The following is a 17,071-nucleotide window of genomic DNA, read 5'->3' as shown; positions in this document are numbered from 1 at the left end:
AAGGGATGGGACCAGCAGTTAGCGTAATGGCTAAGTCGCTGGACTCCCATGTAGTCGACCGAGGTTCAAGTCCTGGACCTGGTGGCTTAAACTCATGCTGGGCATGTGTGCATGCGTGCCCAAGATCCCAAGAGAATGGAGGGGAAGGGATTGCCGCCTGGCCATCTCCCCTTGGGGGTGATTTTTCGCTTTCTGTCTCTGTGTCTCTCTCTGTCTTCCTGGCGAGCGCATGTGCCCTATAGCAAAAACCTCTCCAAAAAAAGAAAAAAAAAAGAGTCTACTTAAGAGCAAGCCCATGGCATGGTGGTTAAGATGGCTGGATCCCACATGGCCAATCATGCAGTTCCAGTCCCAGACCTGGCAGCTTGAAAAACATGCCCGGTGTTTGTGCATGCATTCCCAAAACCCCAAGGGAAAAATGGAGGAGAAGGAATTGTGGCTTGGCCAAAACCCCTGAGGCGTGATTTCTCACGTTCCCTCGCTTTCTCTCTCTTTTTGGCAAGTAAACACATTCTATAGCAAAACTTAAAAAAAAAAAAAAAAAAGTACACTTAGCATCTAGAGAACAAAAGAAATAGGAAACATGGCAACTTTACCCTAGATACATAGATATTAACAGTGGTATGGAGACAAGACTGTCCTGTATTTGACCAAGGATACTTGCTGCACAGTTTTTAGATCTAGGCCATGGCCATTACACTTTCTATTATAACTAATAGAACCAAGTGTTTCTACACACAACTCTTTGTTAAAACCACTTTCCACATACCTAAGATAGCATTTGCAATTAAGGACAGCTTTTTTATGGAAATTTTATAAGGAAATGCTAGATTCAGAAATGTTTACTACATTGATCTTTCCTACCAAATCTACTGAACTCAAGTTTCCGCTGTCAACAGGTTATTTCTTCTCTGTTCCTATCACATGCAACTGGCATTTCTCTTACCCATTCACTTTTTTCAGACCACATGTTAGTCCTCCATGTGGACAATATATATTTCCTATATTTACGTTGAAAGTTTCTTACGTAATTAAAATTGTTTTCTTTTGGTGGCTAAGAATTTAAGTACAGTAGTGGAGAGACAGCTGCTCTTCACATCATGGTTAAACTGGATATTTTGAGTTGTAACCACTTCCTCCTCCCTCCCCATGAAACATCCACATGCCAAATTATAACAATCACAGTTTTAAATGTATTGATGAGATTTGAGTCAGGGAAATTCCTCTTACTCCAAAAATAGCTTTAACAAAATGATCAGCAAACCACCAGCCAGAGTGGTCTTGCATATAGTGCTGAGAGAAACGGTCACTGGTCCCGACCAGGAGGAACATTTCTGAAGATGAGACCTTGGACCCAAAAGAGTTGGGAAGCTGAATCTAAGGTCTTTGCATGCTGCCAGGATACTGCTAGTTTATTGGGAAAGTTATGACGTATTTTTCTGTTTCTCTATGCCAAGATGCATCATGACTTTCCCGGTGACCCAATATAATAGAAGGGCTCACTGTTTTAGACTAGAACAAACCATCTACAGGCATTGCCCCCAGCTCTGCAATGAGGGAGTCGAGATGGCGGATCCTACCAATACATTTTCCCTGATCCTTGGTAAACTCTATGACCTAGGGGTCAGAAGTATATTACACATGTGGGCAGAGACTCCAAGTCAAGAAATGAAAATGCCCCTAGGTGACTGCATCCCCTGGAGTCTCAAAGGTAAATATAAATTCCTCTCTGGAGAAGAGCATCCTCAGTTTAGGCATCTCGGGAATCCCAAAGTATGTACTCCAAATCTGAGGGGAAAAAAATCAGAAATACCCGAGAAACCACTATACACAGTCAGCAAGAAAATATTCATGTATTTTTTTAATTCTCAGGAAATTAAGATATTGGAATTATCAAAAACGCAATGGAAAGTAACTACCCAAATAAAATGGAGTGGAAATATGTGAACAAAAAAATGAAAGAAAATAAAAGATAAGCAAGGAAATTTCAAAAAAGAATGAAACAGAATTTCTAAAAATATACCTGTGAAAGTAAAAAGTCAGTGGATGGCTAAGTAGCAGATTGGCCTTTAATAGAGAAAGAATGGGTAACCTGGAATACAGACCCCAAAAAACCAAAACAAAACCAAAAAAACACTCAGAATGCACCATGTGGAAAATCTGAGAGTTAAGATACAAACAACGAAATGAGGAAGCCTGACCTAAAACTGATTCGGGGTTGCAAAAGGAAAGAAGAGATCAAATAGGAGATCATATTTAAAGAGAAAATGGCAGAGAAGTTTCCAGAATAATAGAAAACATGAAGCCATCAGATACAAGAAATAATATACCAAGAAAAATAAACAAAATCTGTATCTAGCTGCTGTGATTATAGTGCAATTCTAGGATATTAAAGACAGAAAACTTAAAACCAGCCACAGAGGCCAGCGGGTGGTACACTGGTAATGCAATGCTCCAGGACACTGGATCCACATGGGAAGGTCCCCAGTTTGAACACCAAGGCCTCCTTGCACACTCTGGGCACAAAACTGCCTGTGATCCAGGCTGGCTGAAGCTGGGACTGGATTATGGCATGAAGAGCCTGTTGGTGGTCTCTCTGTCATGGAAGATATAAATCAACTTTTAAAATAATGGTAAAAGCCATCCAGTGCTTTCTTTTTTAATAACTGGTACTAGTACAGGTGAATGTCTATAAGCAAAACACAAAAAAACAAACCAATACTCAGGATGGATCACAGACTTCAGTAAAAGTATACATTTTTAGAAAAAAAAAAAAATAAAGCAAAACTTTCTTCCGGAGTTAGAACTAGGCTAAGTACTTATTTTTGACACCCAAAGCACAGTCCATAAAAGGAAAAACCAATAATGTACAGTTCAGCAAAATTAAAATATTCTGCTCTGCAAAAAGACTCTTAAGACAAAAGACAAGCTACACACTGAGAGAAAATATTTGCAAACTATATATTCAACAAAAAACCTAGTATCTATACTACAACAAAAATTGTAAAAACTAAAAAAAAAAAAAAAAAAAAAAAAAAAAAAAGAGCCAAAAGGACCAACTGGTGGTATGGTAGTTAAGGTGGCTGGATCCTACATGGCCAACTACATAGTTTGAGACCTAGAAAACACAGTACCTCCACAAGAATGACACTGGGAATGACAACAGATTTTTCCATAGCACTAATGAAGTCAAAGACAGTAGTATATCTTCAAATTACTGAGAAAAAAATTACCGTCAACTTACTGGGTTGTCGAGAAAGTCTTGACACACTTTTGCATAGAAAAACAAAGAAAAATAATGTCATGACTTTCCTGACAACCTAATGGATTTTTTAATACAGAAAATGAACTTTTGGCCAGTCCTATGGCCTGGTACGTATGGAAGCTGGATCCCACATGGCTGAGTACATGGTTTAAGTCCTTGACCTGGTGCTTGAAAAAAACATCAGCTATGGGACCAGCAGTTAGTGTAATGGCTATGTCTCTGGACTCCCACGTAGTCGACTGCGGTTCGATTCCTGGACCTGGCGGCTTAAACTCACACCGGGCGCATGTACATGCGTGCCCAAGATCCCAAGAGGAGAATGCAGGAGAAGGGATTGTGGCGTGGTCATCCCCCTTGGGGGGTGATTTCTCGCTTTCTGTCTGTCTCTGTCTGTCTGGCGAGCACATGCGCCCTATAGCAAAAAAAAAAAAAAAAAAAAAAAAAAAATCAGGTTTATGGCAAGCACTTGTACCCTCTGGCTTAGTAGCAAAAATTTTAAAATACCAATGCCAAGCTGGGCCCAGTGTGCATGACCGTAATCCTTGCTACTAGAGAGGCTTGAGGCATGAAGATTATGAATTGGAGGCCACTGTGGAGAACATAGCAAGACTCTATCTCTAAAAAGAAAAAACGAAAAGAAAGTGAGAGGGAAGGAAAGGGAAGGAAAGGCGAAAAAAAGAAAGGAAAAGGAAAAAAAAGGAGAAAAGAAAAAAAGAAAGGAAGGAGAGAGAGACAACGATAGAGAAAGAAAGAAAATCAACTTCAAAAGACATGGTGAGGGCCCAGCACATGGCATAATGCTTATATCGCTGGACTCCCACAAGTTGACTGTGGTTTGAGGCCTGGGTCCGGGGGCTTAAAACTCACTCCAGATGCATGTATGTGGGTGTCCAAGGTTCCAAGAGGAGAATGGAGGAGAAGGGACTGCAGCATGGTCATCCCACCTGGGGGGGTGATCTCTCACTTTCTCCCTGTCTCTCTGGCAAACGCACGTGCATGTGCCCTATAGCAAAATTCTCTCATTTAAAAAAAAAAAAAAAAAAAAAAAAAAAACAACGTGGTGAATTGGGACCAGCTCAGTGATTAGGTTGTAAAGGCAGTCAGATCCTACATGGCTGACTGTGTGGTCTGAATTCCAGACCTAGTGGCTTTAGAAATATAGCTGGGCATGTGAGTGCGCATGTGCCTAAAATCCTGAAAGGAGAACGGCCATGATGTGACCATTCCCCATAAAGGTGCGTTCTCCTCTCCCTCTCTCTGGAAAGTGCACATGACCTACTGCAACAACAACAAAACAACACGGTGAATTGAAAACATTTTTGGTAAATAAAAACTACCTACCATAAACACGTATCACCTAAAGAAACATCAAAGGGCATGTTTCAGAAAGAAGAAAAATTACCTTAGGTAAAATGTCTGAGACACAAGAAGATGTAAAGAAACTGCTTAAGTGCTCGCTTCAGCAGCACATATACTAAAACTGGAACGATACAGACAAGATTAGCATGGCCCCTGCGCAAGGATGACACACAAATTCGTGAAGTGTTCCATGTTTTCATATATCTAAAAATATTTTTTCATTAAAAAAAGAAACTGCTTAATACATGAGAAATCTAAACAAATAATGATCTGTCACAAGGTCTAATTATAAGGTTAAAAAATCACAAGGTAAGACCAAAATACTGATGATTATAGCATAAAAGTTGCAAGAGGTTAACTTAAAGACTTACAGGATTCTCAGTTAAAGAGGAAGGTGAAATTAATAACATTATACTATTCAAGAATGGACAGTAAAATTCGAAGGTAATTCCCCAAAATAAATGATAGAAGAGTGGAGGCAGGTAGTAGCATGGTGGTTAAGGCAGCTGGATCCCATAGGCCAACTGTGTGGTTCAAATCTCAGACTGACAGCTTAAAAACACACCAGACGCGTGTGCACACATGCCCAAAATCCCAAGAATGGAGGAGGGGATGTGGCATGACCATCTCCCAGGGGGTTGATTTCTTACTTTCCCTCTTTCTCCCTCTGTCTCTCTCTGGCAAGGACATGCATCCTATGGCAAAAATCTAAAAAATATCTATATAATTTATAATAGAACATAAAAGGTAAGGAAAGTAGGAGTAAACCCAACAAAAGATGTTTGAAAGTTTTATTAGGAAAATTTTACGAAGTGAAAGAACTAAATTGGAGATGTTAGCTTTATGAATTAAAAAGATTCAATATTCTCAAGATGATTTTCCTCAAAGTAGAAATGAATACAATGAAAACCCCAATAGCATTCTTTGGAAAACTTGACAAGTTGGTTCAAAGTTGCAAAGAACAAAGAACCAAGCCATTTCTAAAAAAAAAAAAAAAAAAAAAAACCAAATCAAAACAAAATAAAACAGCTGGAGGAACTTATTCAAATATCAATACTCAACAAAGCCATAAAAATATACTGTTTGATATTTGGCCCTGGGACTTAAAATAAACTGGGACTAGTAAACTCCTCAAACAAAACCCACACATACATAGGAACTTTTATACGACAGGGGTGTAGCTGCTGATAAATGGGGAATGGACAGGCCATTCAATAATGCACTTGGGATAACTGGTTATACACGTACGCTGGGTGGGGCAGTGGTATGGCGGTTAAGATGGCTGGATCCCACATGGCCAACTGCACAATTCAAGTCGCACAGCTGGTTGCTTGAGAACACACTGGTCTCATACATGTGTATATCTGTATGTACAAAATCCCAAGAGGAAGGAGAAACAGAAAAGAGATCGAGGCATGGACATTCGCCAAGGGGATGCTTTCTCATTCTTTCTCTCTTTCTGTCTCAAAGTAAACACACCTCTGGCAAAGTAAAAAATAATAATAATAAAAAGACAATCACTCTATGACACCATACTCCCTACACACATACAATTCAATATGAATTAAAACTTACTCTGGGGACCAGCAGTTAGCGTTTGGCTATGTTGCTGGACTCCCAAGTCAACTGCGGTTCGAGTCCTGGACCCGGTGGCTTAAACTCACGCTGGGCGAGTGTGTGTGCGTGCCCAAGATCCTGAGAGGAGAATGGAGGAGAAGGGATTGTGGCATGGCCATCCCCCCTGGGGGGGTGATTTCTCACTTTCTGTCTCTCTGTCCCTCTCTGTCTGGCGAGTGCACACGCCCTATAGCAAAAACCTCTCAAAACAAAACAAAAAACTTTACTCTGCTACTCTGAATGGTACGGCCACCTGGGAGGCCCAGGATTGATCGCAGACCACCTGAAAAGCCAGATACAGTAGTACCAGCTACTGAGAAGGCTGAGGCAGGAGGCTCTCAAGCTGAAGAGTAGCCTGGGCAAAATAGCAAGATCCTGTCTGACAGAACAGGGTATGGAGGCACGCACCTGTGGTTCCAGCTACTTGGAAGGCTAAAGCATATCAATGACAATAGAGAAACCCTGCCCTAAGTAAAAATAAAAATAATAATAATAATAATAATAATAATAATAATAATAATAAATGTCAATGTAAAAATATAAGGCTTTTAAACTTTTAGAATATAGGACAATATTGGGACCAGCAGTTGGCGTAATGGCTATGTTGCTGGACTCCCATGTAGTTGACCACAGTTTGAGTCCTGGACCCAGTGGCTTAACACACGCACCCTATAGCAAAAACCTCTCCAAAATAAATAAATAAATAAATAAATAAATAAATAAATAGGACAATATCTTTACTACTTCATAATTTCTTTCTTTCTTTTTGGAGATTTTCGCTATAGAGCGCGTGCACTCGCCAGACAGAGAGAGACAGAGAGACAGAAAGCGAGAAATCACCCCCCAGGGGGGATGACCACGCCGCAATCCCTTCTCCATTCTTCTCTCGGGATCTTGGGCACGCACGCACACGCCCCCAGCGTGAGTTTAAACCACCGGGTCCGGGACGCAAACCACAGTCGACTACATGGGAGTCCAGCGACATAGCCATGACACTAACTGCTGGTCCCATTACTTCATAATTTCTTAAAATATAAAAAGTACGAAACACATAGAAGAAAAAAATAAATCTGGCATTAAATTAAAAATTTTCTGCCTAAAATGTATAATACTATTCTAATCAAACATCTAGACTTAATGTCCAATTTACAGGAAGTGGACTAGAAGACACCATGAAGAACCATCAAGCCCCAGCCACAGTGGCAATCAGGAGGCCACCAGCATGTAACACTAGAGCCACAGTAGAGGCCTGGGTTGGACCCTGAGCTGACCCAAACTCCCATCATGGTTCAAATGGACTAGCAGGGATACAATTTGCCTTCCCCACCGTGAATAACTAAAACCCTATTTGAATGAATACGACAAAGTTGCTTCCACACTGGACAGCCAGTGTAGGACAGGGACTCCCGAGAGAAGGGACACAAACAAGGGACCCCTACAACTGGCCAAGCTTATTAGGATTTCCACCAGAAGTACCAGATCAGGAAAGGGAATCTGAAACCAGCCTGGGAATCTCCCTGGACAGAAGATTTAGGGAGCCACTGTAGAATTTGGAGGGCAGAGTATAAGAGAGAAGGGAGCTATGGAGGAAGCCTCCTCGAGCCTTCAGATGAACACCAATAAGTGCATGCATGTGCGGAAACTACCCACAGCTGGGAAGAACCACCAGAAAGCAACAGGAAGTACAATGTGGGGGTTCATATGGGGCTCAGAACAGTTCATGCTCTCAATAGCCAAATATACAGCTACATGATAAGGAAGAGTAGTTAGAGGGGATTATTAATACCTCAGTAGTAGACCAAAAAGCCCTAGATTGTAGGGTGTTCTGTCCTATCTCAATAAGCTTAAAATCAAGTAAAGAAATTATCAAACTGTTTCCAACTAACTTATGTTCCTGAACAAAACTCAAAATATTTAAAGGAATATAAAATGCTCTAGCACCCTTTGGACCAGCAGATTGCGTAAGAATTACATCACTGGACTCCCACATGGCCAACTGTGGATCAAGTCCCAGACCCAGAGGCTTGAAACTCACACCAGGTGCATGCGCATGTGTGCTCAGAATCCTGAGGGGAGAATGGAGGAGAAGGGATTGTGGCATGGCCATCAAAATCCTGAGGGGTGATTTCTCACTTTCTGTCTCTCTGGCAAGCACATGTGCCCTATAGCAAAAATCTCTCCTACAGAACAAAAACACACCAGGTGTGTACGCATGTGTGCCCAAAATCCTGAGGGGAGAATGGAGGAGAGGTGATTGTGGTGTGCTTGTCCCCTTTGTGGGGTGCTTTCTCACTTTCCTTCTAGCTCTCTGGTGAGTTCATGAATGCTATAGCAAAAAACCACACGAGACACGTAGGGCTAGATGGTGGCACAGCAGTAAGATGTGACGTTCCGTGAGGCAATCCCACTGGGAAGGTTCCCGGTCAAGCCTGGAGAATTCCCCGAGTATGTTGAGCAACGCTTGCCCATGATCTGAGGCAGGCTGAAGGCTGGTGGTATATCACAGCATCAGGACTGTTGGGGTGCTGTCTCTCCCTCTGTGTCCCTCTCACTCATAAAAGAAATATACAACCTATAAGAAAAAAAGACATGGGAGAGGGGCCAGCAGGTGGTGTAGTGGTTAAGGCACTATACTCCCACATGGCCAACTGCAGTTCCAGTCCTGAACCAGGTGGCTTGAAAATCATAGTGGCCATGTGTGTATCCAAAATCCCAAGAGGAGAATGAAGGAGAAGGAACTGCAGCATGGCCATTCCCCCTCGGGGATGATTTCTCATTTTCCCTCTGTTTCTGTCTCTCTGTCTCTAACAATCTAACAAGTATATGCACTCTATGGCAAAAAACAAACAAACAAACAAACAAACAAAAAACCTTAGGAAAAAAAAAAGACATGGAAGAAAAAAGAGACCCAAATGAACTTCTAAAGATTAAAAATATAATGCCTGAGGTAAGGAACATATTGGATAGAATTAAAAGATTAGGTGCTTTGGAAAAAAATATTGATGGACATATGGACACTGCAACAGAAATTAATCAACATAAAATACTGAGACAAAAAAAAAAGACTTCAAAAAAATCTAAATAGAGCATCAGTGTACTTTGAGACAATTTCAAAAAAAAAAAAAATAACACACACACACACACACACACACACACACAGAAAGATAAAAGTAATTGGAGCCCAGGAGAAGAGGGGCAGAGGGACAGAAAAACAGCTGGAAAAAAAATTTCTAAATTTGATGAAAACCATAAACCCACAGGTCACAGCAGAAGAAACACAAAAAAGACTACATCAAACACATCATAATCAACTTGCTTAAAGCCAGTGATAAACCTTAAAAGCAGACAGAAAGGGCCAGCCTATGACCTGTGGTTAAGGTCACAGCCTTAACCACGTAGCCGACCAGACAGTCCCAGTCCCAGACCTACCAGCCCAAAGACCATGCTGAGCACGTGTCCATGTGAGCCCAAAATCCCAAAAGGAGAGCGAGAGCAGTGACTGTGGTGTGACCGTGATCCATGGGGTACTTTCTCACTTACCCTCTCTCTCTGCCTCTCAGGCAAGTGCACACACCCTCTGGCGAACTGAAAACAAAAAAGGCAGACAGAAAAAAAAGACAATTTACATATAGAATGAAGATAATAATAATTGAGATAACAGTAATCTTGCTGGAAAGCACAGTCAGATCCCACTAAAAATGCATTCGATTGGCAAAATTTCAGAAGACGAAAAGTAACACATGTTGGAGATGACACAAAACAAAGGTAATCACATTGTCCTGGTGGGGAATAAATTGGCACAGCCACGTTAGCACACTATTAGGCATCATCTTGTAATGATGAAGACTCTTACAGCACACGACCTGCCAGTATCACTCCTAGGAGCACATTACTTATAATGCAAAAACAAACAAAACACAAATGTCAAAAAAAGAGAGAAACTGTGGTATGGTCACATAACACTACAGGGCAATAAAAATGAATGACTCAGGGCCAGCAGGTCAGGTATGGTGATTAAGGTGCTGGAGTCCCACATGGCCAACTGTGGTTTGAGTCCCAGACCTTGGCAGCTTGAAAATCACGCCGGGCACATGTGCGCACATGCCCAAAATCCCAGGAGGAGAATGGAGGAAAAGGGATTATGCCATGGCCATCCCCCAGAGGGGGGTAATTTCTCACTTTCCTTCTCTTTGTCTCTCTCCAGAGTACATGCACCCTGTGGCCAAAAAAAATGATAATAATAATAATAATCTAACTTGAAAGAAAGTCACAGAAGTAAACATACATTATGCCATTTATATAAAATTCAAAAATATACAAAATTAACATTTCATTTAGGGGTACATACATATGTTGTAAAACTATAATAATGAGCAAGAAAATGATGAACACAAAATTCAGAATAATAATTATTTGAGAGTGAAAGGGCATATAAGGAACTTCCAAATTATAGGTAATATTCTGCTTAAGTTTCTTAATGTGTACATAGATATTTATATTTGTTATTCCTTATACCTTATATATACATTTATGTATTTCTGTAGTATGAAATACTTCATTAAAAAAGGAAGAGTGAATATGTGAAAGACTTTAAAAATGAAACTGCCGTTTATGTATAATAAAATCAGTATAAAAAAAGTATATAAAGAAAAAGTTCAGTTCTTTATTATCTATCAATGCCCTATATGATCAATATTAATCTAAAAGGGCCATAATACTAATATGAGAAAAAATAAGTCTTTAATGGTTTTACACGAAATCTGAACACCCGCTCTCCTAGTCCTCTGACTCAGACTGCGTAACCGTGTCAGACACTCGCTTCTCATTCTTCATCTGTACTTAGATTTGTCTTTATCTTTGGATTTCTTTGGACTTCTGCTCCGGTCTCTCCTCTTACTCCTTTCTCTCTCGTAAGAATCTGTCTGGTATTTGGATTTGTGGCTATTACTGTAGTGGCCATCCCTGTCCCGAGATCGGCTACGACTTCGGTTTTGTGGTCGGTCTCGCTTCTCACTCTTTTGCTTCTCCCAGCAGCTCCCTTCTTCGTAGTGACCAAATCCCATCTCCCTGTAGATGTCCTGCCAAGGGATGGAGGAAGTGTTACAAGTAAACCAATAAAATACTTTGTGAGCACTGTCAATGAGTAAAATGTAGGAAAGCCTGCCATTAGCATGCTGTCCTGACAGCTCAAATTTGACCACTACCACTAATGCTGAGAATCTCATAATTAAAAAGCAAAAGTAATTAAGAAGAAGATTTAACCTTTCTTACCAATCTCATTGCTTTCTATCCACTATTTCAGCTAAACTAAAGGATCTGATATAAAAATCATGGAACTGAAATTAGAACAAATCTTCATTTACTTATTTTAGTTTTGCCAGAAGCTTGTGCGAACTGGGAGGGTGGACACCTCCCATGGGGAACGGTCACACTGAAACCCCTTCTCCTCCATGTCTCCCCCCCTTCTGGATTAGGGACACACACACACAGCATGCTTTTTTTAAGTTGCCAGATCTGGGCCTCAAACTGCACAGTCATGTGGAATCCAGCTGCCTTAAGTGCCAGGCCACAGGCTGGCTCAAAACAAGCCTTTAAAGCAATGTGTGCAATACCAAAAATTCTCATTATATATAGTCACATTTCCACCTCCTCCCTTCCTTCACTCTCCAAAAATGTGGTCCCATTAGTGATCTGCAATGAAACTACTAAAATTCCCATAAGAATGCTGTAAAGGAGAAGTCATTTAAATAGCATAGCAGGAAGGTCTTAGACATGTCAATCAGTCAAAAATGAAAACAGATGCACATACTCTGGTCAGGGCAGTTAATCGTGAAAGTGTTCTACTTTATATCAGCTTCTTTCCAGATCTTCACATACAAGTTTAGATGAGGCTAGCATGTTTTTGTTAAAATTACTATTTACATATTTCTTTAAATTATTTACATATTTCTTTAAAAATGAGTTAAGAAACAGAATAGTCTACTGCCTCAAAGACCAAAAAAAGGACTAATTTTTTTTTTTTTTTAATAAGGAAGAGAAAAATTGTGTGAGTAGTGGGAAGGGGAAAAGGAAGAGACTTTTTTTTTTTTTTGGATAGGGTCTGACCGCTGTGACCCTCTGCCCCAGCCTTCTGGCTGGCCAGGATTACAGACACCCTGAAGCTGGCCTGCTCCAGGTTACTCTAAAATCAGAACCTGGTCCTCCTGTGTGGCTCCAGTCTTCAGCAGGGTCCTACAACTTGCACTACCGGGGTCAAGCCAATTCTACTTTTAATAATCAATAGTGGGCCTGTCCATGGCCTGATGATTAAGTGTTGGATCCTATAGGGCTGACCATACAGTTCATGTCCCAGACCTCGCGGCTTAAAAGACATGCCAGCCACATGCGTGCATGCCCAAAAATCCTGAAAGGAGGGACAAACGGAGAAGGGAATGTGGGCCACCATTCCCCAGTAAGGGGTACTTTCTCTCTTTCTCTTTCTCATTACGTCTGTCTCTCTCTGGTGAGTCTACCCCAGCATAATTTAAAATAATAATAAATAACAGAGGTAATTTCCCCATATAAAACAGGGCTATTTAACAATAACTATTTCTGTTGTCCCCTATCCATAATCAGTACAAGTATTTTAGCGAAGAGCTGAAACAGAAAGAGACTAGATAGAGCCAATGCTCTATCAAGAGAGAGTTAGGCGTCAGCCCTGTGACCTGGTGGTTAGGGCAGCCAGATCCCACATGGCCAACTGTGTGGCACTGGAGCACCAGACCCAGTGATTTGGGAAACACGCCAGGCACGTGTGTACGTAAGCCCCAAATTCCGAAAGCAGGGAGAGAGATGGAGAAGAGACTGAAGTATGACTCTCCCACGGCTGCTGCTCTCTTCTTCCTTGCTCTCTAGAGGACAATGCACACACCCAGTAGCCAAGAAAAAGACGGTTGGTGAAAATTCACTTTCTTAAAAAACTGCTCAAATGAAAGGTAAAATTCTAAGGTTAAATCCCCAGGGGTCTAATTCTATCAACACAGACATGATTGCAGTTAATATAATGTTAAGATTTAAAGCTCAGAGTGATAATACCCATGGATAAGAACTGAGCTTTAGGCATATGATTACATACTGTATTTCACGCCTGGCATAGAATTTGCAGTATGTAGAAACAGATCCATGGTTGTTAGAATCATAACCAAAGAGTTGTGGAATACATTATAAACTGATTCATAAGTTTCTGCACAAACTCAATAGCTCTTATAATTCTGTAAGAGCCCATGAAGAAGAAAAATACAATCTCTATTGCTTTTTCATTAAATAAAAAGTTTTGTTATAGGGCATGTGTGCCTAAAGAGAGAGAGAGAAAATGAGAAAGCATCCCCTAGGGGAGATGGCCACACCACAATCCCTTCTCCTCCATTTTCCTCTCAGGATTTTGGGCACACACACGCACACACACACACACAGAGGCAATCAGCACGTTTTCCAATCCACAGGATCCAGGACTTGAACTGCACAGTAAGCTATGTAGGATCAAGCAGCCTTAACCACCAATCCACCAGCTGGCCCTATTTAAAATTTAAAGCTTATTTATTTCTTCTATGAGAAAAAGACATGAGAGAGAGAAAGGCAACTCCCACAGGGTCAGTGCTACAACACCCCCAGCCGTAACCAGCCTACATCACAAGAACACACGGGCACCTCAGTTTGCAGAGACCTAAGGTCACAAACCCAGGACTTCGCCAGGGTCCAACATCACAGAACATGATGCCACCACTCTGCCACCAGCTGGTCCCACAATAAATACTGTGGTGTGGCCCTTTGCCGATTTTTTCTAGCAAAATATGACATTCCTAGATAAGAGTTCTGGGGGCTTCCTGTAACATGCACAAAACATAAATATTGCTACATTACGATGTATTCTATCTGTATACTTAGTATTTATTTCTGTACTGGTTGAGTCAATTTGCTTTTTTTTTTTTTTTTTTGGAGAGATTTTTACTATAGGGCGCGTGCGCTCGCCAGACAGAGAGAGAGAGACATAGAGACAGAAAGCGAGAAATCACCCCCCGGGGGGATGGTCATGCTGCAATCCCTTCTCCTCCATTCTCCTCTCGGGATCTTGGGCACTCATGCACACGCGCCCGGCGTGAGTTTTAAGCCACCGGGTCCAGGATGCGAACCGCGGTCGACTACATGAGAGTCCAGCGACATAGCCATTACGGTAACTGCTGGTTCCCTCAATTTGCTTTTGAAATGCAGAGACTGTCAGCTTAACTCCATAAAGTCCTCAGCACATACAAATAGGCACTTAAATGCTTTCAGTGTTATAAGTTAAAAAAAAAAATACAGGTTTTGTAGTATGCATTCTTTGAATAAAGTGAAGAAGCTAAACATCTGAAATTGACTAAAACTTTAAAACCACTCCTACTTGGAGTAATTTTCAAAGCTACGTGGGCTTCAAAGTCAAGCAGATGTGGCTACAAATGGCCTTTGCCATTTATGAAATGTGTCAAAGAGCAACATTCTTTAGCTTAGATGTGTCAGGAAGGGCTTCTTAGAGGAGTCAGGATTTGAGATGCGCCTTAAAGGATAAGCAGGGCTGGGTTTAAAGTGGCTGCAAGATGGATAATGGAAGCAGTGTAAGTGAAAATTGAAAAGCAAGGAAGAATTTGCCCTGGGTCTATTTGGGAGAGGGCTCATAACAACGTTCAGACCAAGTCTTCATGTACCTGCGAAGCACACTGCTCAGCGCAGAGCTTCCCCACTGCAGAAATAAGGACACTGAGACCTAAGAGAGCTATGTAAGTTGGAGATAATTATTTAATTGCTCAGTAACTTGATGTACAGAATTTAAGAGGTGGGGGTGGTACAGATAAAGAAAAGGAAAACAAAACAAAACAAAACAAAACAAAAAATCCCAACACCTGACTTGATCAAAATAAATACCTGAAAGGCCAGAGCTCTGGACCCATGGGGTCAGCATCTTTCTATCTAACATGCAGGAAATGAACTAGATGAGCTCTAAGTCCTTCCCTGCGTAAATTTAAAAATATTCTATCATTTTTTCAGGACCAGCAGTTAGCGTAATGGCTACATCGCTGGACTCCCAAGTAATTGACCGTGGTTCAAGTCCCGGACCCAGTGGCTTAAACTTAATACCGGATGCGTGTGCATGCATGCCCAAGATTCCAAGAGGAAAACAGAGGAGAAGAGATTGCAGCATGGCCATCCCCCTGGGGGTGATTTCTCACTTTCTGTCTCTCTCTCTCTGTCTTTCTGGCAAGCTCATGTGCCCTATAGCAAAAACCTCTCATATATATAGTCTATCATTTTATACATTTAAGACGTAAGATGATTAAACTAGCACTGGCCAAAATGGAAAGCAGCATGCACCAGAATCCCCACACAATGGCCAGTTTAAAGCAATTCATTTAACCCAGCAAATGACTTCATTTAAAGTAGTCCAAAAGTCTAATTTACCTGAAAGGTATCTTTGCTCAGATCTTTGGGACTAAATCAAATATTTGGTTCAATCTAAATCATTAAAATAGTACCAAATCTTTAACAATGACGGCAGAAACAGAGTCCCAAATTATAAGAACACAAACAGTTCAAAAGCCCCAGTGGAAGATTGACTGCCAGTATGTAAACTTCTCAGTCAGGCAACCCACAGTTGAACACTCATTTCCTGTAACCCCAGTAAAACCCCAACCTCAACAACACAAAAACCATCTTTGGAATTAAGACATAGGTGGAAAAATTAAACAGAAATTTTCGAATTGAATAGTAAGGCTGTCACTTAGTGAAAAACAATGAATATGAAGAGAAAAGTTAAAACATTCTTTAGAAATCAGACTCACCAAGAAAAATATCAACAAATAGGAAACTATAAGCCACACCTGAAATTTACCCAGTACTAAAAGTTCCCTTCAATGATTATATTTTCAAGACCAAAATCAAAGCAAAATAAGCAGAATAATACAAAAACTTTGGCCCCACTGAAACTCTAAATATTGATGCTAAATTTTATCAGAAAGTAAGAAAAAAATTAACGTAGCTATTAATATTAAACCAAAGTATAAAATCAAAAATGTTTACTTTAATATACTTTGAGTAGAGAAGTAAGGTTAGGAGAGTACTCAAAATTTAACAATTTTTTAAAAACAGATTTATTGACCAAGTCAAAAAAAAAATATTAACAGTATTCCCCAGAAAACCTGATGCTTTTCCCTCCACACCCAAAGAGGAAGAGACCTGCTACTGCAAGGTTTAGTGTAATCAAACAGCAGGATCAAAAACATTCACCCAAGAGGGAAAGGGGATCAGATCTAAAACACAGCCACTGTGAGTTTTTTTAGACCTCTAATGATCTCGAACATGGTGAGGTCTACTCTCAGGCTTAAGTTTACTCATAATTCCATGTACAACTGTAGAATGGAAGCTGAAGCTAAAAGCAGACATGGAGAAGGGAAGGAACTTAGGATTTTTAAATGAAAAGCAGGCTAAGTGTTCACAGGAATGTGGTACAGCCAGCACTCAAAGACTGGGGTGATCGTAGAGGACAGAAGTTAAGAAGGGGGAGCTGCTCCTGTGAAATCACGCTGGAATAGTACACAATGGGACAGATCATATTAGAGGAACAATAGGATTGAGGGAAGAAAACTGAGAGGAATATGCTGTAAGTAAAAAGGACAGCACCAGTGTGATCGGGGTATGAGGGTGAGTCTAAATTGTGGTTTCACACTTATTAGCTATGTGAAACTGTGGGAAGTAACAACCTTTTTTTTTTAGATTTATTTTTTATTTATTCATTCATTTATTTATTTTAATTTGACCAGGGTG

General features: G+C 40.7%; 1 protein-coding gene and 1 non-coding gene across 3 annotated transcripts in view; one reads left to right on the top strand and one right to left on the bottom strand.

Annotated features, from left to right (window-relative positions):
* Positions 1-4,715: 4,715 nt before the first annotated feature.
* On the top strand, positions 4,716-4,822 carry LOC114006955 (U6 spliceosomal RNA). Its single transcript, XR_003548605.1, has one exon. It is a non-coding gene; the product is annotated as a U6 spliceosomal RNA (small nuclear RNA).
* Positions 4,823-10,519: 5,697 nt separating this feature from the next.
* The window catches only part of PPIL4 (peptidylprolyl isomerase like 4), a 54,013-nt gene continuing 47,461 nt past the window's right edge, over positions 10,520-17,071 (bottom strand). For both annotated transcript variants that reach the window (XM_006140030.3, XM_006140031.3), the window contains exon 13: positions 10,520-11,319. In XM_006140030.3, the coding sequence (XP_006140092.1) occupies positions 11,071-11,319 (249 nt within the window). In that variant the 3' untranslated portion in view covers positions 10,520-11,070. The remainder of the gene's footprint in view (positions 11,320-17,071) is intronic.

This window comes from Tupaia chinensis, unplaced genomic scaffold (assembly GCF_000334495.1).
Source record: "Tupaia chinensis unplaced genomic scaffold, TupChi_1.0 Scaffold000014_1, whole genome shotgun sequence".
Classification (NCBI taxonomy): domain Eukaryota; kingdom Metazoa; phylum Chordata; class Mammalia; order Scandentia; family Tupaiidae; genus Tupaia; species Tupaia belangeri.
Note: the sequence above shows the minus strand (reverse complement) of the source record. Positions and strands in the feature narration are given on the sequence as shown.